We start from the raw sequence: 24,608 nt of genomic DNA, 5'->3' as shown, positions 1-24,608 counted from the left end.
TAAGGTACTGTGCAAGCTTCCAAGCAGGGAGGCAACCAAGAATCCTGCCCAGCTATGATGCCCATGAACCACAATCACCAGCATGGCACAATAGCTTTAAGACTACAGTAGTGGCACAGATGCCTTAATGCCAACCAGCTTGTCTGTAACAGAAACCTAGCCAGTTTCCTGGGGCTAGTGAGGTTGTGGATTTTGGAGGAGAGCCGACAACTGGCACTTTCCTAAACTAGTATAAGCCCTAACTACATTCTAAATACCTGTCCTCCAACCCACAGAGAAGTGTACTCATCAAGAAACCTTCTCTTTGCAATAGAAACTACTACAGAAAACCACAACCAATCAAAATGAAGAGCCGTGGAGCTTAGTCCCAAAGAATACATCTGAAAAACACCTCCCTGACCTAAGGCTCAGGAGTCATGGGGATGGGGGGGGTATTTTAAGAACTGGAGAAACAGATTTCCTAAGAGAAGCTACATTCATAAAGTATCACAATGTAACTGCCTGAACACTAACGGAACAAGAACAGTAACAACAGAAAAGCTCCATTCATAAAATACCACCAAGGTAACTGCCTGAACAGGAGCAGAGCAATAACAGTAACAGTAACGGTAGACATGACAAAGTAGACAGGGAAAGACCAAGAGGTCTCAACCCTACAGAAAGAACTAAGGAATGCAGGCAGTGGAGAAACTGTCTTCAACAAGAAAAGGCACAACAATGCCAAACTGTCAGCCCTGAAAGTGTACATACAAGTGATATTACATAGACTGAGCAAGTTGTATTTAAGAATATATGTAAGTGTATGTGTGTGTGTGTAACAAAAATTAATGAAAAAAGAGGATATGAGTTTCTTTTTTAATTATTTATTTATGTGTCCTGTCCTCTGGAACTGGAGTTATAGATGGCTGAGAACCATCTCATATAGTTACTCTGTAAGAACAACAGATGCTCTTAAATTTTCGAGCCATTTCTCCAGCTCTGAGGCCATGCATTTCAAAGAGGGTGGGGAAGGGCAATGAGAAGTTTTGGAGGGAAGGGGAAAAGTATGATTATATTATAATTTCACAAAACATTTTAAAATTGATTTAACCAAAAAGGGGGAATGCACAGACAGGTTTTGGATATGTAACTGGACAAGGTGCCTTTACATAAGAGAGATTATCTTCACAATCATAGATATGGTGTTTGAATGAGAATGGCCCCCATAGGATCATATGTTTGAATGCTTGGCTCCCAGTTGGTAGAACTTTTGGGAAGGATTATGAAGTGTGGGTCATTGGAGGAAGTGTCCTCTTGTTGGAGAAGGTGTGTCACTGGGGTTGGGCTTTGAGATTTCAAAAGCTCACTCCATTTCGATTGATTTTCTCACTGCCTTGTGGTCATTTTCTCAATATGTAGGCTCTCAGCTACTGCTCCAGTAGATGCATGCCTGCCCAGCTGCGTGTCTGCCCACTCTATGTTTATCCCACCATGACAGCCATGGACTCTGTCACTCTGGAACCACGAACCCCAAACTAAATGCCTTCTTTTACAAGTTGCTTTAAGGCAATAGAAAAGCAACAAAGTAACTAAGACAGAAGTTGGTACCATGGAGTATTGCTATGTCAGGATTGACCCTGCTGGTTTTGGGAGATCTATGCATGGGTTGGGAGCTTTGAACTAGAAATGCATTTGAAGTCAGTGACGTCAGCAGGCTGTCCTAGTAGTCGTTTGGAAGACAGTAGTGCTTGGAACACTGAACAATGACAGCCCAGTTCAAGAGATTACAGAGGAGAAAAATATTTGCAATTTAGACGCTAAGTCTATTCTGGTGATATTTTAGCAAAGAGCATGACTGGTTTCTATCTTTTCCTAAGAATTTTTCTGAAGCTAAATTGAACAGTGTTTGGACTAATTTTAGGACAGTCCCCCAGGGCTCCCTAGTCAGGTGACAAGTTGACATTAAAACCTCACATAACATTGTATGTTGGACAGGATTAAGGAAACCCATCCTGCTTATTTTTCTTTTAGCACCAATAGGAAATATTTTCTATTATCACTAACTATTCACACGAAATGAATTAATGGCCCCGATGCTGCATCACAGGAGAAATCCCATAACTTAGTACTTGATGTAGAGACTATTTCTAATATTTTATTGACAATGATTGATAACACAACGAATAACCACATAAAAGTGTGTTTAAAGGTTGAGAGGAACCAGGTTTTATTTTCAAGGGATGGACCATAGGTCCAAACATGCTTTACTGAAAGGTGGAAAGAAACAACCTAGAAAAGTTAACAAGAAAGGAAGAGGTAATTCGAAAGCTTCCTTGAATGTTGCAAAATACAGAATTAAAATGATCACATTAAAGACAAGATGTTTCATTTTGACGTTATGTATTCATTTAAAAATGAATGAGGTTTGCCAGCTGAATATGGCACCAAAACTTGTAATCCCAGAATAGAGAGGCTGAAAATGGAAGAAGTTCGAGATCAATCTTAACTACATAGAAAGACGTTGTCTCAATTATACTTTGTGTGTGTGTGTGTGTGTGTGTGTGTGTGTGTGTGTATGTTTGCCAGACACCAATACTGTATATTTTAGGCTCAAAGTTGGAGGAACAAAATATACAACGTATTACAATGTGAGCAAAGCCCCCTATTCATGGTCTTCTACTTCGTATGCACAGAAGAATAAAACATCTTAAGCACCCAACAGCGCCAGGAATGCAAAAATGTCCCTGGAGAAAAATCTTACAAAACAACCAATTAATAGCAGCAGCACTTAACTTGTTTCACATCTATTTATTTAGATTAGCGAGCAGATGAACAGAACTGCCTCTCAGTTAATGTGGACAAGAGAAAGGGGCTAGGATTAGAAGGCAGAAGAAAAGGCTGGAAAAACCACGGGGGGGGGGGGGAGGATGGATTTGTGGAGGGTGAGGGGGGAAGGGCAGGGACCTCACTAGCAAACCACTGAAAGATCTGTTTTCAGAGAAGTGGAAAATGGTGTAAAGGTGGGCGGGGCGATTGTGGGTGTTAGGAAGCTCAAGGAAGTCCTAAAATGGTGAAGTGCGGACTCAGCTATACAGATTGAGTTAAGACCCGGAACATGGTGGTAGCTTCTATAGTGCTCCATAGAGAATGTGAGGCCAGGGCTGGCTTGCTTTGGTTCAGGGCACCTGACTTCTTGTGTGGGAGTTGTTGAACACGCTGAGCCCAAAGTTCTCCTGGCCAGGAGCAGAGCAATTTTGTTGGAACAACGTTACTTAATGAACTAAAGATCTCTATCCGGCAGCGGAAAACCGAGGCGAACCCCAACGCCCAGACCCTGGACCAGGGTACACCACACCCAAGTCCTGCTCTCGGGCGCGCGGGCTGCACGTGGATGGCCTGCAGCTTGTATCAGGGTCGCCATGACGACGAGGCTGCCCGCAACGGCGGCGCGGGCTGGTCGTTGAGGCTGCCTGGTTGTGTGTCCGGCCCCCGGACCTCGCCCTTCAGTGACCCGGCTCCATCCACTTGAACACGGGCTATGAGAAGATGGTGGGGCAGACAAGGAGTAAGCTCAGGGAAGCGAGCCCCGACGTGCCACAGTCCTCCCGCACCGGGCAGGCGAGGAGGAGGCGGAGCGCAGGGATAGTGGAGCCCCAGCAGGAGCGCTGCGAGCCCCAGGAGAGGACGAAGTGGTCCCTGCTGCAGCATTTCCTCGCAGGCGGCAGGAAACTGCCCTCGGGCGCCCGCAACTATGCGGCGCGGAGGATCCGAAATCTGAACGCACAAAATTACTTTCAGATGGAAGAGATCGCCAAGATCCTTCTTCTCGACCGCTTCCAATTCCTCCACAATCTCCTGGACCACTTTCGCCTAAAGGTGCAGGCACTGCAGATGCATCGCTTCTCCCACAGGACCCTCTTCGGTTTAGGTGAGCAGAGCCTGCTCAGAGTGTTCCAGTCCAGTCCATGCAGGGATTTCCTCCCAGACTAGAGACTTGAAGGGTTTGCTTGGGTCTTGGAGATTTGGTCCGCTAGTGTCTGTGTTGTTGAAGGAGTTGGTGGAGAGATCGGGAATCGCGTGCCAGGGAAGTCCAGTTCTGCTTTAAACTAAATTTGCGGGATTTCCCAACTTAGTGCTCACCTGCATGCCACCAAAAAGTTATTCTAACCAGAGCAGCCAGTTAACACGGGGTGAAGAAAAGGTTGTCTCCCTTACAGATAGAATTATGTTTCTTTGCTTTTTTAAATAAAAAGTTCTTAGCGATCGCCAATAGGGGAGGAAGGAGGAGAGTAGATAGCGGTTACCCCCCGCTGACAGGCACTTTAACCATCTTGCTGAGCATTAATGCCTGCAGCCCAGGAGGGTCTCCATGTAAACACTTCTTCCATTTAGCCTTCTAATTTTCCGTAGCTTTCTGCTTAAATGTTGCTGCTGCCTGGTATTCGAGCCGAGAGCCTCAGCAGCCTAGCTGCTGATATAAACATCTCAATTCAACTCGTCACCTCCTCCCATTCTGCACTATCTGGTTGCTGATGTAAAAATAAGATGAGCTGCCACATGGAAGTGTTATCAACAGTAATTAAGGAGTACTTGAAATTCATATTTAGATTTCCATCTGATGTTCTTGCCAGCAGACACATCCACAGTCTACGTGGTCTGCTTTCCCAAGTCCACGTTCCAGTGTGCTGAGAGTTACACATGGGAGTTACTCTGAGCCGCTTAAAATAATGGTTGACATTGCTGGTTTTTTTTTTTTTTTTTTTTTGAGCGTTCAGGAAAGACAATCAACACTTTAGAGTGGACACATAGGGTGCTGTATGAGGGACGACATTGAGAAAATGATAGAACCTGAGTTTTAGCAAAGGACTAATATTTGGATGTGTGGGACTGAGAAGTGGTGTGTGTGTGTGTGTGTGTGTGTGTGTGAGAGAGAGAGAGAGAGAGAGAGAGAGAGAGAGAGAGAGAGAGAGAGAGAGATTGAGAGAGAGAGAGATTGAGAGAGAGAGAGAGAGAGAGAGAGAGAGGGAGAGAGAGAGAGAGACTGACAGAAGAGCAGAGTCCAAGTCCTAACAGTGAGAGCCTGGTATGGGAACCAAGTCGAGTAGAGGAGGAGGCTACAGGGAGCCGGGGAGCAGTCCAACTCAGTGCAGGGTATGAGGCATCTGAACTCGTTCTATGTGAAGGCATGGGTTCTTTTCTTTCTTTTTAAATTGCTTTAGAATCTTTTAGATTTTAATAGTATCACATCATTTCTACCCGTTTCCTATTCCCTAACCCTCTCATGCATTTCACTTATTTATTAAAAATAAAATAATTTTTTTGTTTTATTTTTTAAATGTGTACACACACACACACAAACACACACACACACACACATCCATGAATACAACCTTTTCAGTCCATCTAATGTTACTTGGATGCACATGTCTTCAGAGCTGACCATTTGATACTAGATAACCAGGTGGTGTGCTGTTTCCTGGGAAGGATGTTTTCTTTAAAACTTTTTAATGAACTAGTATAACATAAAATGTCCACTTTATATATAAATAATGTTCTATATAACAATAACGAGAACAATCCATGGCTCTTGGTAGCTGTGTGGTGTTGGCAATGAATGAGTTTTTTAACCTTCAAAAGCTGCTTGACCAGAACGTGCTTTTGAGAGGATGAAGGTTGAAGTGTGTACTTGAGCTGGAGACAGACTGAGAAAAAAGACAGATGAGCAGTTCTTACTAGGAGCAGGCAGGGTCAAAGAGGCTGGTGGAAGAGGTAGCCAGTAAGGCTGAGGAAGCAGCGAGGATCATGGGTTGAGCATCGTTCACTTCTGAGTGAAAGTGGAACCATTAGAATGCAAGGAGATTCCCAAGGCAAGAACCACTGTACAGAAAGAGAAAGAAAGGAGGATTTGAGATACTTGTGGGAAACCTTTAAGGTTAACTTGAATCGACAGTGAGAGAGGAAAGCCGAGCTGTATGTAATTTCAGACCTTCGGTGGGAGGTGTGCCAGAGGGCGATGGGAGATGGGAACAATTTTTGAGGATCTCTGGAATGATGGATGCATATCCTTGCATATTTGGGCGTGTGTGTCCACACACACACAAGTGAGTATGGGGTGTGCACATTACTCTGCACACATTGTACAGAGGAGGATATTAGACTGTGATTTTCTGTCCCTCTCTACCTTAATTACTAGAGATCGTTTCCCCCACTGAAATATGATAATTCCGAGTTGAGTGGTCAGCGAACTTTCAGAACCTGCTGTCATTGTCTCCCACTCTTGGTTTGTGTAACACATAGCCGTGCCTGGCTTTATCACACAGGTCCCGGGGATCCGATCTTAGGTCCTCATGTTTGTAGAGCACTCTCCCTTACCCCCTGAAGCCATCCCCTTCATCTTTTCATTAAAAACTTGTAGTTTAAAATGTTTTCCAGTATACATCATTAACAGAAGACAGGGAAAGAAGAAATGAATGTGGTTCAATAGGACAATCTCTGCCATGGTTATGGAAACTTCATCTCAGAGCAGTTTTGTCCAGTTGAAGGGTTTATTTCAGAGTGTCGCATTTGCATTTGGTGTCTGTGAGGGGCTGCATGGTCTATATTGAACCACTGCTTTCTAGGAACCTTTCAGAAATATAAAGAGCATTTTTAGTTTTTGGATATTACAGAAAACACACCATAGATTATAGTTTGCCCATGCCGATATAAGCAAATCTGAGGAGAATTTAAGATGAGCCCAGGATGGCCCAGTTTTATAGACAGAGAGGGGAAGTGTTAGGGATTTCAACATGATGGTTTGATGTTTCTGCACTGGATTGATTTGCATTTATTCTGTTAGCCAAAATGAATAGCTTTTAAAAATTATTTTAGGAGATTACTATTGAAGACTTTTGCTAAGTGAACTTGGGGCAACCATGGAGCAGCTCCCATAAAGTCTCTGTGGGAGTTCTAGAGTAGGTGAGTGACTTAACCCCTCCATGACAGGAGATATTGTCAGAATCAAATTTTCAAACTTTGGCAATTAAGGAAGGCTTTTGCAATGAAAGGGCATTCATTCAGGAATTGCCAATGGGTCTCTGTAAGAAGCAGAACTTTGTGGCATTTGATTTGTCCTGTCCCTGGTCCCATCCTTGCTCTCAGCTCCATGATGTCCTGGAAAACAGGCAGCCTCCTGGTCACTGTGTTTGTAGTTCTGTGGAAGGCTGCACACCCGGAGCAGTGTGGAACTGGACCTGTTCCACTTTCCCTGTGAGCCTCACACCAGGACCTCATCCTGGCCCTTGGCTTGCTGGCCTTTGGCTTGCCTAGATCCAGTCATACCTGCAGTAGCTGGAGTTTCTCAGGCTCTGGGCAGCACAACTTATCTTGCAAGTGTGCAGCTAAACAAGTGGTTTCCTGCACTTTATGGCATTTGGATGACTGCAAGGAATAGTGTTCTAGGCTGATTTCGGTGAGCCAGAGTCTGTTCTGAAAGAATCTTACCTGGGCTTAGTATATGTGCTTTAAAAACGTTCTATATAACGGAAAGAAAGAATAAGAAATGATAGAGAATCATATTGAAGATTTGCAATAAGGTCAAGCCACCCACTTTGTCACTCTCAAAATGGTCTAAGAAGAATGTGTCCTTCCCACCTGCAGATATGCATGGCACGATTTCTGTGCTGTTTCTGTGGTCCAGGTAGAGAGAAGCAGCTGACCATCTAGATTAGTGAGCTCTTCTAGACGTGCAGTGCATTTGAGGTGCTTATTTTAAAGACATTAATTGAACAACAAAGCCGTTTTTAATTGCTTTCTTTCTTTTTCTCTTTTCTTCCAGCTACCTTTGTGGGGATTTTGCACTGGTAAGGTTTTCTGTCTTGGCTTGAAATACATAGAAATAAGGTTGCCACTACAATTTGTCAATAGCAAAACAAACCTCCCTGGCTACAGTTTTACAATATGTGCCACTTTATACCTATACATTACTTTTGTACATAGTATATGTGCACAGCATTTACTGTGCAAATGCTCCAGGGGATAGTCACCTATGAATTAAAATATTATTTTTGTATAGGTGCTTTGTCTGCCTGTATGCTTGTTTGTGCACCACGTGTGTGCTCATGGAGGTCAGATGGGCATGTCAGAATCCCTGGAGCTGGAGTTAGAAGTGGCTGGGAGCTGTCATGTGATTGCTGGGTCATAGAAACTGCAGAGCCATCTCTCTAGCCCCACAAATTAAGATGTTTTTGCTTTACCGAAGACTCACCACTGTATTTCTCTAAACTTGCTTCAGGTCTGTAATTCCAGCACTTAGAGGCCGAGGTGAAAACGTTGTTGAGTTTGAGACCAGCTCTGGCTACGTGGGGCAACCTGCCTCAAGATAAGCAGAAGTCCCTCGGCAGTGGTGGCAGAAAGGCTTTGAGCCCATTAGCGGGCATTCACTGGCTCTCAATTTTATAAAAAGTGTTCCTTTTAAAACCATGTGTGCAAGTCTGAGGTTTATCTGGCATACTTTCACTGCTGCCTGACCTCAGGTTGGCCTACCCCGAGTTTCCTGGGAAGCGCTGTTCTTCCATCTCCCCTGTGGAGCAATTCTGCTGTGAATACTGATGCTGGACCAGGAAGAGCCATTCCTTCACACTTTTAGATTCAAGTGCATATGACCTGCAAGTGAACTCAGGAAAGAAGTGCTTGTGGTTTTAATTTTGTTGCAAAGTGTTTTCTGAAACCAAGGGCAGTGGGTTTTCTAATCATGACTAGTTTCACTCCCTATACCTTTTTTTTATACGAACAAGTTACTGAGTTCCACCGCAGATATACCTTCCTGCACAGTCCTGTAGGAGACTTAAAAGGTCATTTTTTATATAAGCTTATACTTCTTTTTAAGGCTACCCTATTCAAAAGCGATTTTTAAGGAGATTATATTTAAAGTGCTTTTCAACAGTTATAAAATGATTTTCCAGACCTGGTATATTGCAGTCATTTCTGCAAAACAAAAGAAACACACAGTCCTCCCTGTGATGTTAAGGAGCTTGGGCTGGAAGAGTGTGTTTGTGTGTGTGGAAGAGGGGTGCTATGGGAATTTTAGATGTGCAAGTACAGGTAAGAATGGAGAGGTGGCTCAACGGTTAAAGCGACTCTTCTTCCAGAGGTCCTGAGTTCAATTCCCAGCAACCATATGGTGGCTCACAACCATCTGTAATGGGATCTGACGCCCTCTTCTGGTGTGTCTGAAGAAGACAGTAACAGTGTACTCACAACTCACACACGTAAAACAAATCTTTAAAAAAGCAAAACAAAACTCCTAAAGTTGGAGTTAAATAATTTGGAGGGTGGGCTATGCCAAATGATAAAAACTCTCTTGAGCATTTCCAAGTTTATAAGTAAATTATGAAAATTATTTCAACATTTATTACAAAACTTGTTTTCCATTTTTCTTGTTTCTCAGTTCTGAAAGTGATTCAGTGCCGGTTTTGAAGCTGTTCCTACTATGTTTGTTTACCCCTAGGTTACACTTGATAACACTTTTTGAAAACGACCGTCACTTTTCTCACCTCTCATCCTTGGAACGCGAGATGACTTTTCGCACGGAAATGGTTCATTTCTTCCTTCTTACTAATTAGTGCTGTAAGAATAGTGGGATAAGATGGAAAAAATGTCAGAGGAACTGCAATGAACTTTGGTGCAATTCATTATTTTTATGTGCTTTCTATTGAGTTTGTCAGTACACTACAAGCCTTGACCACTGCCTTTTCATTTTCTTCCAGTAGTCCCCTTGAAGCATTTTAGTTCAGGGGTTGAACATATTATTAATGGTTGTATGGCCCTTGAATATTTCAAAGGTATTTCCTAGGATGTCATAAACCTGCCATTAGAGAAGAACATGGCTGTGGAAATCTGGGCTTTGGTGGCAGACGTTGGATGCAGACAGCAGCTATGTGGGTTACTTGTTTGATGATTGGCCAGTTGTCTCTGATTTCAGTCACAGACCCGGTAGACAGCAAGCAATCATGTCAGACTTAAGGGGCTGTGGTGGGATGGAGGGAAAGTGAATGGAAGCACCACCATCAAAACAAGAACTTGTCATTAACAAAAATAATTTTTATATCATTTCCCTAAATATAGACATTGGCATGTCAGGTATCTTTCAGTGGTTGTGTTGCTGAGTGACCTACATGAGCTGAAAAGAAAATCTAAAGTGCATAGAAATGGCTCATTAGACCCTAGCCTGAATTTGGAAGCCCTGGTGTTGTTTAACATATCAACTCAAAAGTGGTCAGATGAAGCAGGAATGAGAGTAGAGATTTTAGTCTTATTGTAGCTTGTTATGGCATCTTTGGGTGATAGCCCTGGAAGGCCTACTCTCAAGGGAACTTGAGGAGTGGTGGATCTTGGGAAAAGGAGATTGGTATGTGTTGGGGGTGTGGTGGGAGGAGTGGTGGAAGGGGAGGATGTGGTTAGGATGTACTAGAAAAGAGAAGGATAAATCAAAATAAAAATGATGTTTTGAAAAAATTTTGAAGAATAGGGTACTTACTTTTATCTTATAAAATGATGGCACTTTTACATTTGAAAACAGCAAATTTATGATGAAAATAAAGTAGCATAACCTCTAGCAACCTTGAGTTTTAGGTCGAAAGTTCCTTACTGTTCTCAGGAGGGACTGTTCCCTGTGCTGAAATTGCCACACCAGGGTGAGCTCTTTCCAACACAGCCATTTTTTTTTGTAAGCAGCATCAAAAGTCAGTTCAGACACCAGGCACTGGTAGGAAGTAACCTGGACCAGTGCCCTGATGGGGATGAGCATGCGTTACATCTTCATAGAGCAACCATTTCTTTCCTAATGCAGGGCTGCATGTGGCATGAGGACACCCCTGTTTCTGATAGAATACATTCTATGCCAGTGTCTAAGCATATGGGGCAAACATTAGATTGGGTCAGTGAACTGAGTCACATCTTAAATCACCCTTGATACTACTACATACCAACATCCATCAAATCTGGAGACTCTCAGACCTTTCAGAAAACCAGAAAGAATAGTCTAGAGAATGTTAACAGCAAGGATTCATTAGGAATTCTTCTTAATTAACATGGTCTTTTTTTATATTACAGAAGAAAGATATTCTTAAAAAGAGAATGAATAATTTAAGGTCTGTTGGCATTAACAATGTGTGCCTTTCTCTAAAGGGACTTTATTATTCCTACTTCAAGACCATCATCGAAGCACCTTCATTTCTGAAAGGATTGTGGATGATCATGAATGACAGGCTAACTGAGTATCCCCTGGTAATCAACACAGTGAAACGCTTCCATCTTTACCCAGAGGTGAGGAATCTGCAGAAACAAATATAACAGGCTGTTATCAAAAGAGGGCTTCCAGGCTTGGTATGTGGGTTAGGGTTAGGTGGCCTTTAGCTCCTGCAGAAAGCACTGTCTTCCCAGAAGGGAAACTTTCATCTGAACTATATGTGTGTATGGATATGTACATGTCAATTTATATGTATTATAGGTATTTTAAGGTAGATGGTTAACCGTGTGATTTCTCATGACTTCTTCAGTATCCTTACTGTTGTTCCCCCCTTTGTATTATTTCCCTTCCCTCCCTAATTACCTCCCTTTTATTGCCCCAATTAGATCTCACACATGCTGTCCTCCTCTCTGTTGTTTCTCCACCCAGCCCCCAATCAGGCAATAGTTCGTTATTTTGCTTTTTTGATTTCTGCAGTTTACCTCAAATAATGTACCCTCATGGTAGTGTGGAGGTTTGGGCTTTTGCTATGTATTGTCATGCCAATACTGATCCCCAAACTCTGGTTGTCCCAGGGATGAGAGAATCTGCATGTACACCAAGCGATGCTAAATGACCTTGCTCCTTACTTTGAAACTCTTGGTTGAATAATGATGCTCGCAGACAATAGCTGGGCAGAAGAGAGATGGGCAGGGTTTCAGTTCTTCGGTTCTAGGGCTTGCAGGCTGAGAACAAGACCACTGGGAGAAGAGAGAAGGTGGTGAGAGAAGACTCCATAGGATAGCTGAATCATAAAACATGACCATGAGGGCTGGTCAACCGGAGTTAAGAGTGACCCAAATTCAACATGGCAAATTATAACTCAGGATTGTTGGTAGGGAAGCAGATAATAATAGCTGAGAGATATCTGTTCAGCTCTAGCACTTAAAGGGCTTATTAAAGGTATAAAGATATATTGTGTGCCTATTTTCCTGGGAACTAAATGATTGGGATGGAGAGAGAAACACCTATGAGATTTAAAAATTACTACAATGCTGAAAATTTGGAACTGGGAACATCCAATGACAGAGAACATGCGAGATTTGTCTTTCTGAATCTGGACTACCTCACTCAATATGATCTTTTCTAGTTCCACCCGTTTACCAGCAACATTCATGATTTCAGTTTTACTTACAGTTGAATAATATTCCATAGTGTATATGTACCATGTTATTATTTGGGTTGTGTCCATCATGAATAGAGCGGCAATGAGCAAGTGTCTGTGGAGTACATTGACCGGGCCCCTGAGTATATGCTAATGAGGCATACAGCTGGGTCATATGGTAGACTTACTTTTAGCTTTTTGAGCTGTATCCACACTGTTTGCTATAGTAGCTGCACCTCTTGGGATTCTGTAAACCTCACCCCTCAGTTGCCTAGCAACAGCCAGGTATACCCGACCCCCTCAGTTACCTGGCAATAGCCAGGTATGCTTCACCTCAGTTACCTAACACTATAAAAGGGCTGCTTGCCCCCTCCTCTCCCTCTTGCACTCCTACTCTTGCTCTCTTGCTCTCCATGTGCTCATGGCCGGACTCTACTTCTCTACTTCTCTATTCCTCTCTTCTCTCTCTCTCTGCTTCTACTATCCTCTTAACTCCCCCATGACCTGAATAAACTCTATTCTGTACTATACCATTGTGTGGCTGGTCCCTCAGAGGGAAAGGATTCCCAACATGGATCCCCCATCTCCCTTGCCCCCAGGCCTCACAGCACTTCAATAGGCCTTATCACCCCCTCCTTCATCCTTTTCCTAACATTGGTGCTGAAACCGGGGGATGTCATCTTTTAACAACATTGGTGCCCCGTGTGAGGAGATTAGATTTCCTCAAGACCGGATATCTCTTTTTCCTTTCAGCACCAGTGTACAATACCACAATGAATGGGTCTTCCCTTCCCCCACACCTTCTCCAGCCTTTGCTGTCAGCTGGTTTGTTGATCTTTGCTGTTGCCAATCTGACTGGGGTAAGAAGGACCTCAGACACTTTGATTTTCATGTCACTAATGTCAAGGGTCAATGAACACTTTTTTTTTCTTTTTTGCTTTTGAGACCCCTTTGTTTATGTCCCAGTCCTATTTTTAGAATGTTCCATTTGTCTGTTTGATCTCTGCTGCTCTCTGTTCCTTATCTATCATGGATTGAATTCACTGTCAGATGTGTAGCTGGCAGAGTCCTTCCTGCTCTGTGGGCTTCCTCTACGCCCAACTGACCTCTTCTTAAGCTGTGCAGATGCTTTCTGTTTTATGAAGTCCCACCTGTAAAATTGTTGACCTTAATTCTGAGGCAAAGAGTGTCCTAATCAGGATGTCCTTTCTGACACCTACATTCCATAGGGTGCTGACACCTATATTCCATAGGGTGCTGGCTATACCTACATCCTGTAGGTGCTGGCTAAGTTTTGTTCTGGAAGTTTCAGTGTTTCAGGTTTCACATTTAGGTCTTTGATTGACGTGGCTTTAGTGTTTGTGCAAGATGATTGATCGGCTCTAATGTGATTCTTGTGCATGTGGACCTCAGATTTCCCAGCAGCACTTGTTAAAGATACTTTTATCTCTTCAGTTTATGAGTTTGGCATCTTTGCCAAATAATAGATGACTGAATTTATGAGAACTCATGTTTGGGTCTTCAGTTTTCCCATTCGTCTGTCAACATGTCTATGTTTTGAGCCAGGTAGCATATTGTGTTTTTATTACTATTTTGTTGTAACTTATCTTAAGCTCTAGAATAATTCCTTCAGTATTATTTTTTTTAAAAAATTGAACAACTTTATTTAAAAAAAGAAAAATGTACAGATTTTAAGAATATTTGCATAAACGTATTTGAATACATTTCTGTCAGTACTTGATTTTTTTAAAGGTTTGATAGTATGCATTAAAATGTTACTAGTTACAATGAACAAAAAGTACATGTAAACAAGATGTAACCTGGAAATAGTCAAAGTTTTCTTGGTGTAAAAAGATTAAGCATAATGGTTTTTCATTTTCTTTCTTTTTTTTTTTTTTTGGCCTATGTTTTTAATTAAACTTCATATAGTCTGTGAGTTGTTTCTAGGGTGTTCAGAGCTTTCTGGGGTTAGTATCTAATTATCAGTGACTGCATATTATGTCTCTTCTTTTCTGACTGGGTTACCTCACTCAGAATGATATTCTCTAGATGCATCCATTTTCTTAAGAATTTCGTTAAGTCATTGTTTCTGATAGCTGAGTAGTACTCCATTGTGTAAATGTACCACAATTTTTGTATCCATTCACCTTCTGAAGGACATCTGGGTTCTTTCCAACTTCTGGCTATTATAAATAGAGCCGCTATGAACATTGTGGTGCATATATCTTTGTTGTGTATTAAAGTGTCTCTGGGGTATATGCCCAGAAGTGGAATAGCTGGGTCTTCAGGTAGTACTATGTCCAATTTTCTGAGGTATCGCCAGACTGATTTCTAGAGTGGTTGTATCAGTTTGCAACCCCACCAACAGTGGAGAAGTGTTCCTCTTTCTCCGCATCCTCTCCAGCATCTGCTGTCATCTGAATTTTTGATCTTAACCATTCTGGTTGGTGTGAGGTAGAATCTCAGGGTTGATTTGATTTGCATTTCCCTGATGGCTAATGTTGTCGAGCACTTCCTTAGATGTTTCTCAGGCATTCGATATTCCTCAATTGAGAACATTTTGTTTAGCTCTGTACCCGATTTTTAATACAGTTGTTTGATTCTCTGGTGTCTAAATTCTTGAGTTTTTTGTATACCTTGGATATTAGGCCTCTATCTGATGTGGGGTTGGTAAAGATCTTTTCCCAATGTGTTGGCTGCCATTTTGTTTTCCTGACAGTGTCCTTAGCCCTATAGAAACTTTGCAATCTCATTGTTGATATTTGACCTTATAACACAAGCCATTGGTGTTCTGTTCAGGAAATTTTCTCCTGTGCCTATGAGTTCTAAAGTTTTCCCTACTTTCTCTTCTAATAGTTTCAGTGTACCTGGTTTAATGTGGAGATCTTTGATCCACTTGCACTTGAGCTTTGTACAAGGAGATAAGAAAGGGTCTATTTTCATTCTTCTGCATACTGAGTGCCAGTTGGACCAACATCATTTAGTGAAGAGGCTGTCCCTTTTTCGTTGAATGTTTACAGCTCCTTTGTTAAAAATCAGGTGACCATATACGTGAGGGCTCATTTCTGTATCTTCTATTCTATTCTATTGATCTATGTGCCTATATCTGCACCAGTACCATGCAGTTTTCAGCACAATTGCCTTGTAATATAGCTTGAGGTCAGGGATAGTGATTCATGCAGATGTGTTTCTTGTTGAGGATGGATTTTGCTATTTTAGGTCTTTTGTTATTCCAAATAAAATTGCACATTGCTCTTTCCAACTCAGTGAAGAACTAAGTTGGAATTTTGATGGGGATTGCATTGAATCTGTAGATTTCCAGGATTTCCAGTATTATGCTGAATAGATAGTGAGAGAGTGGGTAGCCTTGTCTCGTCCTAATTTTAGAGGGATTGCTTCAAGTTTCTCATCTTTTAATTTGATGTTGACCATTGATTTGCTGTATATTGCTTTTATTATGTTAAGGTATGGGACTTGTATATCTGCTCTTTCCAAGACTTTTAACATGAAGGGGTGTTGAATTTTTTCAAATGCTTTCTCAGCATCTAGTGAGATGACCATGTGTTTTTTTTTTTCTTGAGTTTGTTTATATGGTGGAATATGTTGATGGATTTCCATATATTAAACCATCCCTTTGTCGCTTGAATGAAGCCTACTTAATCATGGTGAATGATTGTTTTGATGTGTTCTTGGATTCGGTTTGCAAGAATTTTATTGAGTGTTTCTGCATCAGTGTTCATAAGGGATATTGGTGTAAAGTTCTCTTTCCTTGTAGGGTCATTGTGTTGTTTAGGAATGAGAGTTATTGTGGCTTCGATAAATGAGTCGTGTAGTTTTCCATCTGACTTTATTTCATGGAATATTTTGGAAAGTATTTGTTTTACGTAGTCAATAAATGTCTGATAGAATTCTGCACTGAACCTGTCCGGACCTGGGCTTTTTTTTCTTTTTTTTTCTTTCTTTCTTTTTTTTTTTTTTTGTTTGGGAGGCTTTTGATGACTGCTTTTATTTTTTTAGATGTTATGGATTGTTTAGATGGTTTATCTGGTCCTACGTTAAATTTGGTATCTGGTATCTGTCTAGGGATTTATCCATTTCCTTCAGATTTTCCAGTTTTGTTGAGTATAGGTTTATGTAGTAGAATCTAATGATTTCTTCAATTTCATCAGTTTCAGTTGTTATGTCTCCACTTTCATTTCTGATTTTGCTAATTTGGATACTCTCTCTCTTTGCCCTCTAGTTAGTCTGGCCATGGGTTTATGGATCTTGTTAATTTTCTCAAAGAACTAGCTCCTGGTTTTTTGATTCTTTGAATGTTTGTTTTAGTTTCTTCTTGGTTGATTTCTCCTCTGAGTTTGATTATTTCCTGCCATCTATTCTTTTTGGGTGTATCTGTTTCTTTTTGTTCTAGAGCTTTCAGTTCTGCTGTCAAGTTGCTAATGTATGTTCTCTCCAGTTTCATTTTGGAGGCACTCAGAGCTATGAGTTTTCCTTTTAATATTGCTTTTATTGCATCCCATAGATTTGGGTATGTTGTGCTTCCGTTTTCATTACATTCTAGACAATTCTTAATTTCTTCCATTATTTCTTTTTGACCATGCTATTGTTTAGTAGAACGTTGTTCAGCTTCCATGTATATGTGGGCTTTTTTTTTTTTTTTTTTTTTTTTTTGTCTTTTCTGTTATTAAAGACAGCATTAGTCCATGGTGATCTGATAGGATACATTGTATTATTTCGATTTTCTTATATCTGTTGAGGCCTGTTTTGTAATTGACTATGTAGTCAATTTTGGAGAAGGTGCCCTGAGTTGCTGAGAAAAATGTGTATTTTTTTTTTTTTTTTTTTTTTTTTTGGGATGTAATGTTCTGTAGATGTCTGTTAAATCCATTTGGATCATAACTTTTGTTAGTTTCACTATGTCTCAGTTCAGTTTCTGCTTCCATGATCTGTCCAATGATGAGAGTGGGGTGCTGAGGTCTCCCACTATTATTGTGTGTGGTGTAATGTGTGCTCTGAGCTTTAGAAGAGTTTTTTTTTTTTCATTTCAATGTACTGTATTAGGTTCTTTTAATTTGTATATTTAGGATAAAAAACAGAATAATTTTCTGATACAAACATAAAAATAGAGCACATTTATTAACAGTAGGAAAACTACATACAACAACGTGTTAAATCTCACATAATAAACACAGCCAAAGGAGCGCAAGAAACATCCTGATGTTCTGAGGCAGTATTGTCAAAGACTGTCCCATACACACTTTAATGTACATGCACATTAAGCATTCATTTCATAAGCAGAAAAAAAAATGAGTTTTGTTTGTCACCGAAATAGATTTTCTGGTTTCCAGCTTTGACTATGTACTACAGATAGACTTCAAATATTTTTTTAAAAAATGTTAACAAAGGCTGAGCATGGAGGCACGCATCTTTAGCCCCAACATTAGAAGCAGAGACAGGTAGATCTGAAGTCAAGGCCAGCCAGATCTACAAAATGAGACACAGTCTTTACAAAAAGAAAAGCAACAGCAAAAACCCAATATTCATTCCTAAAATAAACATCTTTATATATAGCATCTTTTTTAAAATATCCTACAGGATGGCGAATACTTAGAAAGTTCTGGCTTGGAACAAGCCTGACCAGCTAACTTGCTCGCTTGAGTGGACCCACTGGTCAGTGTAAGAGAGTTCTACTTCTTTTTCCTCTTCTTCAGTGGCTCATCATCAGAGCTGCTCTAGGTACTGCTGCTGCTGCCGCTGGAGGAGCTGGAGTCTGAGTCCGAAGACGAGGATGAGGAAGAAGAGGAGGAGGAATAGGCTGAGGAGGAGGAGCTAGACAGGCTTTCATTTGAGTCACTGTCCTCTGAAGAGGATGAGGCAGATGTCTCACTCTCTGATGAAGACTCACTGGCTGAACTGCTAGTGGTACTGGAACTGGTGACACGCTTGTACCTCTTCTTCTTGGTCTTTCTCTCTATGTTGGACTCTCTGATGCTTTGCTGCAATAATCTATTTTTCTTTTCTTTTAAAGCTTTCTTCAGCTCTGCTGTTCTTGAAGGCCTGTGTAGGTACTTTCTTTTTCCTTTGCATTCATAAGTCCAATGTCCAAATTCCAAGCATTTCTGACATCTTACATGTTGCTTATTGGCTTCAGCTTGCCTCCGAGCTATGAGCCGATGCATGGGAGTCGCCATCTTGGAGCGGCCGGAGTCTCTTTTTGTTTTTTTTTCTTTTTTTAATGAATGTGGGTGCTCTTATATTTGAAGCATAGATGTTCAGGATTGAAAGTTCCTCCTGATAGATTTTTCTTTGATGAGTAAAACGTGTCCTTCCTTAACTTTTTTTGATAACTTTTGGTTGAAAAATCTATTTTATTCAATATTACAATGACTATTCCAGCTTGTTTCTTGGGGCCATTAGCTTGGAAGGTTTTTTTCCTACCCTTTTACTTTGAGATAGTGTCTGTCATTGTCTCTGAGATGAGTTTCTTGTATGCAGCAAAATGCTGGATCCTGTTTATGTATCCAGTCTGATAGTCTATGTCTCTTTATTGGGGAATTGAGTCCATTTATGTTAACAGATATTAAGGAATAGTGATTGTTGTTTTCTGTTATTTTTGCTGTTATAGGTAGAATTATGTCTGTGTGTATTTCTTCTTTTGCTTTTCTTTCTTAGTTTTTTTTTTTTTTGCATTTTCTACGGTGAAGTTTCTCTCCTTGCATTGGGTTTTCCATCTATTATTCTTTGTAGGGCTGGATTTGTGTTCAGATATTGTGTAAATTTAGTTTTTTAGGAGACCAAGATCTGGAATATCTTGGACTCTCCATCTATGGTAATTGAGAGTTTTGCTGGATATAGTAACCTGGGATGTCATTTGTGTTCTCTTAGAGTCTGTATGATGTCTGTCCAGTATCTTCTAGGTTTCATAGTCTCTGTTGAGAAGTCAGGTATTATTTTGATTGGTCTTTCTTTGTATGTTACATGTCTTTTTTCCCTTACTGCTTTTAGTATTCTTTCTTTGTTTTTGAACACTTGGTGTTTTGACTATTCTGTGTTGGAAAGAATTTCTTTTATGGTCCAATCTATTTGGAGTTCAGTAGGCTTCTTTTATGCTCATCGTCTTATATCTCATTCTTTTTTTTGTTAACTTTATTTTAAAAAACTAAGATAAATGTACGGCTTTTTAAGAATTTTTGCATAAAACTATACAAACACATTTTTATAAGGTTGTAATTATGTATTTGTGGGTACCTATACATACACATATGTATATATGTAAAAATAATATAGGAAAAGAGGTTATTAATTTGAGGAGATAGGAGAGAAACTGGGAGGGGCTGTAGGAAAAAATGGGGGATGTGATACAGTTCTATTTTAATTAAAATATATTATTTTTTTCCCTTTTTTCTTGATCTTCACACAGTCTGTGGGTTGTTTCTGGGGTGTTCAGGGCTTTCTGATATTCCATTATCAGTGACTGCATGTTATGTCTGTTCTTTTGTGACTGGGTTATTTCACTCAGGATGATATTCACTAGATGCAGCCATTTTCTTAAGAATTTCGTTAGGCCATTCTTTCTGATAGCTGAATAGTACTCCATTGTGTAAATGTACCAAAATTTTTGTATCCATTCATCTACTGAAGGACATCTGGGTTCTTTCCAGCTTCTGGCTATTATAAATAGAGCTGCAATGAATATTGTGGTGCATGTGTCTTTGTTGTATGTTGGAGTATCTCTGGGGTAAATGCCTAGAAGTGGAATAGCTGGGTCTTCAGGTAGTACTATGTCCATTTTTCTGAGGAACCGCCAGACTGATTTCCAGAGTGGTTGTATCAGTTTACAGCCCCACCAGCAGTGGTGAAGTGTTCCTCTTTCTCCTCAGCCTCGCCAGCATCTGCTGTCATCTGAGTTTTGGATCTTGGTCAATCTGACTGGTGTGAGGTGGAATCTCAGGGATGTTTTGATTTGCATTTCCCTGATGGCTAAGGATGTTGAGCACTTTCTTAGATGTTTCTCAGCTGTTCGATATTCTTAAATTGAGAAATTTTTGTTTAGCTCTGTACCCCATTTTTAAATAGGGTTGTTTGATACTCTGGTATCTTGCTTTTTGAGTTCTTTGTATACCTTGGATATTAGGCCTCTATCTGATGTGGGGGTTGGTAAAGATCTTTTCCCACTCTGTTGGCTGCCATTTTGTTTTCCTGACAGTGTCCTTAGCCTTACAGAAACTTTGCAATCTCATTAAGTCCCAATTGTCAATCTTTGACCTTAAAGCTTGAGCCATTGGTGTTCTGTTCAGGAAATTTTCTCCTGTGCCTATGTGTTCTAAGGATTTCCCGACTTTCTCATCTGATTGTTTCAGTGTATCTGGTTTAATGTGGAGATCTTTGATCCACTTACACTTGAGCTTTGTACAAGGAGATAAGAAAGGGTCTATTTTCATTCTTCTGCATGCTGAGTGCCAGTTGGACCAACACGATTTGTTGAATAGGCTGTCTTTTTTCCATTGAATGTTTACAGCTCCTTTGTCAAAAATCAGGTGACCATATACCTGTGGGCTCATTTCTGGATCTTCTATTCTATTCCATTGATCCACTTGCCTATTTCTGTACCAGAAAAATGCAGTTTTTAGCATAATTGCCTTGTAATATAGCTTGAAGTCAGGGATAGTGATTCCCGCAGATGCTTTCTTGTTGTTGAGGATAAATTTTGCTATTCTAGGTCTCTTGTTATTCCAAATAAAATTGAACATTGCTCTTTCCAACTCAGTGAAGAACTGGGTTGGAATTTTGATGGGGATTGCATTGAATGTGTATATTTGTTTTGGTAAGATGGCCATTTTTAAAATGTTGATCCTTCCAATCCATGAGCATGGGTGATCTTTCCATTTTCTGAGATCTTCCTCGATTTCCTTCTTTAGAGGTTTGAAGTTCTTGTCATACAGGTCCTTCACTTGCTTAGTTAGAGTCACACCAAGGCATTTCATATTGTTTGTTACTATTGTGAAGGGTATCTGTTCCCTAATTTCTTTCTCCACATGTTTGTCCTTTGAATATAGGAAGGCTACTGACTTGTTTGAGTTAATTTTATATCAGGTCACTTTGCTGAACTTGTTTATCAGCTGTAGTATTTCTTGGTGAAATTTGTGGGGTTGCTTAAGTACACTATCATGTCATCTGCAAATAGTGATTTTTTTACTTCTTCCTTTCCAATTTGTATCCCTTTGATTTTCTTTTGCTGTCTAATTGCTCTAGCCAGGACTTCCAGTACTTTGTTGAATAGGTAGGGGGAGAGTGGGCAGCCTTGTGGAGTCCCTGATTTTAGTGGGATTGTTTCAAGTTTCCCACCGTTAAGTTTGATGTTGGCTGTTGTTTTGATATATATTGCTTTTATTATGTTTAGGTATGGGCCTTGGATTCCTGTTCTTTCCAAGACTTTTAACCTGAAGGGGTGTTTAATTTTGTCAAATGCTTTCTTAGCATCTAGTGAGGTGACCATGTGGTTTTTTTCTTTGAGTTTGTTTATATGGTGGGTTACATTGATGGATTTCCATATGTTAAACCACTTCTGCATTCCAGGGATGAAGCCTACTTGATCAAGGTGAATGATCGTTTTGATTTGTTCTTGGATTTGGTTTAAAAGTATTTTGTTGAGTATTTTTGCATCGATGTTCATAAGTGAGATTGGTCTGAGGTTCTCTTTCCTTGAAGGGTCTCTGCGTGGTTTAGAAATGAGGGTTATTATAGCCTAAAAAAATGAGTTGGGTAGTTTTCTATCTGATTCTATTTTGTGGAATATTTTGGAGAGTTTTGGTATTATGTTCACAATAAATGTCTGATAAAATTCTGCACTAAATCCATCTGGACCTGGGCTTTTATTTGTTGGGAGGCTTTTGATGACTGCCTCTATTTCTTTAGGTGTTACGGGATTATTTAGATGATTTTCCTGGTCCTGATTTAACTTTCGTACCTTGTATCTGTCTAGGAATTCATCCATTTCCTCCAGATTTTTCAGCTTTGTTGAGTATAGGCTTTTGTAGTATGATCTGATGGTTTCTTGAATTTCCTCAGTTTCGGTTGTTATTTCTCCACTTTCCTTTCTGATTTTGTTAATTTGGATACTCTCTCTTTGCCCTCTAGTTAGTCTGGCTAAGGGTTTATCAATCTTGTTGATTTTCTCAAAGAACCAGCTCTTGGTTTTGTTGATTCTTTCAATGGATCCTTTTTTGTTTCTATTTGGTCGATTTCTGCCTTAAGTTTGATTATTTCTTGCTGTCTACTCCTCTTGGGTGTATCTGCTTTCTTTTGTTCTAGAGCTTTCAACTGTGCTGTCAAGATGCTGATGTATGCTCTCTCCAGTTTCTTTTTGGAAGCACTCAGAGCTATGAGTTTTCCTCTCAGTACTGCTTTCATTGTATCCCATAGGATTGGGTATGTTGTGTTTTCATTTTCATTGAATTCTAGAAAGTCCTTGATTTCTTTCTTTATTTCCTCCTTGACCCTGCTATCGTTTAACAGAGCATTGTTTAGTTTCCATGTGTATTGGGCTTTTTGTTGTCTTTGTTGTTGTTAAAGACCAGTCTTAGACCATGGTGGTCTGAGAGGATGCATGGGAGTATTTCAATCTTCTTATATCTATTGAGGCTCGTTTTGTGATCAAGTATGTGGTCAGTTTTTGAGAAGGTACCATGAGGTACTGAGAAGAAGGTGTATTCCTTTTTTTAGGATGATATGTTCTGTAGATATCTATTAATTCCAGTTGGTTTATAACCTCTGCTAGTTTTGCAGTGTCCTTGTTCAGTTTTTGTTTCCCTGATCTGTCCATTGGTGAGAGTGGGGTATTGAGGTCTCCCACTATTATTGTGTGGGGCACAATGTGTTTTTTGAATTTTAGTAGGGTTTCTTTTATGAATATTGGTGCCTTTGTATTTGGAGCATATATGTTAAGGATTGAGAGGTTTTCCTGAGAAATTTCCCCTGTAATGAGTAAAAAGTGTCCTTCTTTATCGTTTTTGATAACTTTTGGTTTGAAATTTACTTTATTCGACATTAGAATGGCGACTCCAGCTTTCTTCTTGGGGTAATTTGCTTGGAAGGTTTTTTCCCACCCTTTTACTCTGAGATAGTGTCTGTCTTTGTCTCTGAGATGAGTTTCTTGTATGCAACAAATTGCTGGATTTTGTTTATGTATCCAGTCTGATAGCCTATGTCTTTTTATTGGGGAATTCAGTCCATTTATGTTAACATATATCAAGGAATAGTGGTTGCTGTTTTCTGCTATTATTGCTTTTGGAGGTTGAATTGTGCCTGTGTGTTTTTCTTCTTTTGATTTTCTTGCTTATGTATTTTCTTTTTTTTTATTGGGATATAGTTCCCCTCGTTGTAATCTGTTTTCCACCTATAATTCGTTGTAGTGTTGGGTTTGTTGTCAGATATTGTGTAAATTTAGTTTTGTCTTGGAATATCTTAGTCTCTCCATCTATGGTGATTGAGAGTTTTGCTGGGTATAGCAGCTTTGGTTAGTACCTGTGCTCTCTTAGGGTCTGCATGGTGTCTGACCAGGCTCTTCTAGCTTTCATAGTCTCTGTTGAGAAAGCGGGTGTGATTCTGATTGGTCTGCCTTTATAAGTTACATGGCCTTTTTCCCTTACTGTTTGGTGTTTTGACTATTATGTGTAGAGAGGAGTTTCTTTTCTGATCCAATCTATTTGGAGTTTGGTAGGCTTGTTTTATGCTCATAGTCATCTCATTCTTAAGGGTAGGGAAGTTTTCTTCTATGATTTTGTTGAAGATATTTACTGTGCCTCTTAGTTGATATTCTTCTCCCTCTTCTATTCCTATTATCTTTAGGTTTGGTATTTTCTTTGTGTCCTGGATCTCCTGGACATTTTGGGTTAGGAGCTTTTTGTTTTTTTGCATTTTCTCTGACTGTTTTGTCTATGTTTTCAATGTTGTCTTCGGCCCCCGAGATTCTCTCTTCCATCTCTTGTAGTCTATTGGAAATGCTTGCATCTGAGACTCCTTATTTCTTTTTTAGGTGTTCCACCTCTAGGGTTATTTCTTTTAGTGTTTTCTTTATTGTGTCAATTTCTGTTTCAAATTTTTTCTTCCATTCCTTCATCTCTTTGGTTCTGTTTTCCTGTAGTTCTTTGAGGTCTTTGAGTGTTTTTTTTTTTTTTTGTTTCCTCTTTAAAAGTTTCTGAACTTTTTTTGCTTTTCCTCCCGTTCTTGTTTAAGGATCTCTATCATCGTCTTGAGGTA

General features: G+C 40.1%; 2 protein-coding genes across 4 annotated transcripts in view; one reads left to right on the top strand and one right to left on the bottom strand.

The window, feature by feature from the left end:
* Positions 1 to 3,525: 3,525 nt before the first annotated feature.
* The window catches only part of DPY19L2 (dpy-19 like 2), a gene marked incomplete at both ends in the record, with an annotated part of 98,836 nt that continues 77,753 nt past the window's right edge, over positions 3,526 to 24,608 (top strand). Inside the window, 4 exons of the mRNA XM_080929820.1 lie at positions 3,526 to 3,907; positions 7,796 to 7,820; positions 9,467 to 9,554; positions 11,146 to 11,283. Of these exons, the coding sequence (XP_080785946.1) occupies positions 3,526 to 3,907; positions 7,796 to 7,820; positions 9,467 to 9,554; positions 11,146 to 11,283 (633 nt within the window). The remainder of the gene's footprint in view (positions 3,908 to 7,795; positions 7,821 to 9,466; positions 9,555 to 11,145; positions 11,284 to 24,608) is intronic.
* On the bottom strand, positions 18,083 to 18,541 carry LOC308430690 (zinc finger CCHC domain-containing protein 10-like; the record flags this gene model as incomplete). 3 transcript variants are annotated; one of them, XM_080929937.1, is made up of 2 exons in its annotated part: positions 18,083 to 18,292; positions 18,482 to 18,541. In XM_080929937.1, the coding sequence occupies 2 exons, from the start codon at positions 18,539 to 18,541 to the stop codon at positions 18,083 to 18,085; spliced, it is 270 nt and encodes an 89-aa protein (XP_080786063.1). The 3 variants fall into 3 exon arrangements, with proteins under 3 accessions (XP_080786063.1, XP_080786062.1, XP_080786061.1); XM_080929936.1 differs by having other exon boundaries at positions 18,083 to 18,346; positions 18,506 to 18,541; XM_080929935.1 differs by having other exon boundaries at positions 18,083 to 18,541.

The sequence above is a fragment of the Micromys minutus genome (genome assembly GCF_963924665.1).
Source record: "Micromys minutus genome assembly, chromosome: 16".
Lineage (NCBI taxonomy): Eukaryota > Metazoa > Chordata > Mammalia > Rodentia > Muridae > Micromys > Micromys minutus.
This window is presented reverse-complemented; position numbering and strand designations above follow the sequence as displayed.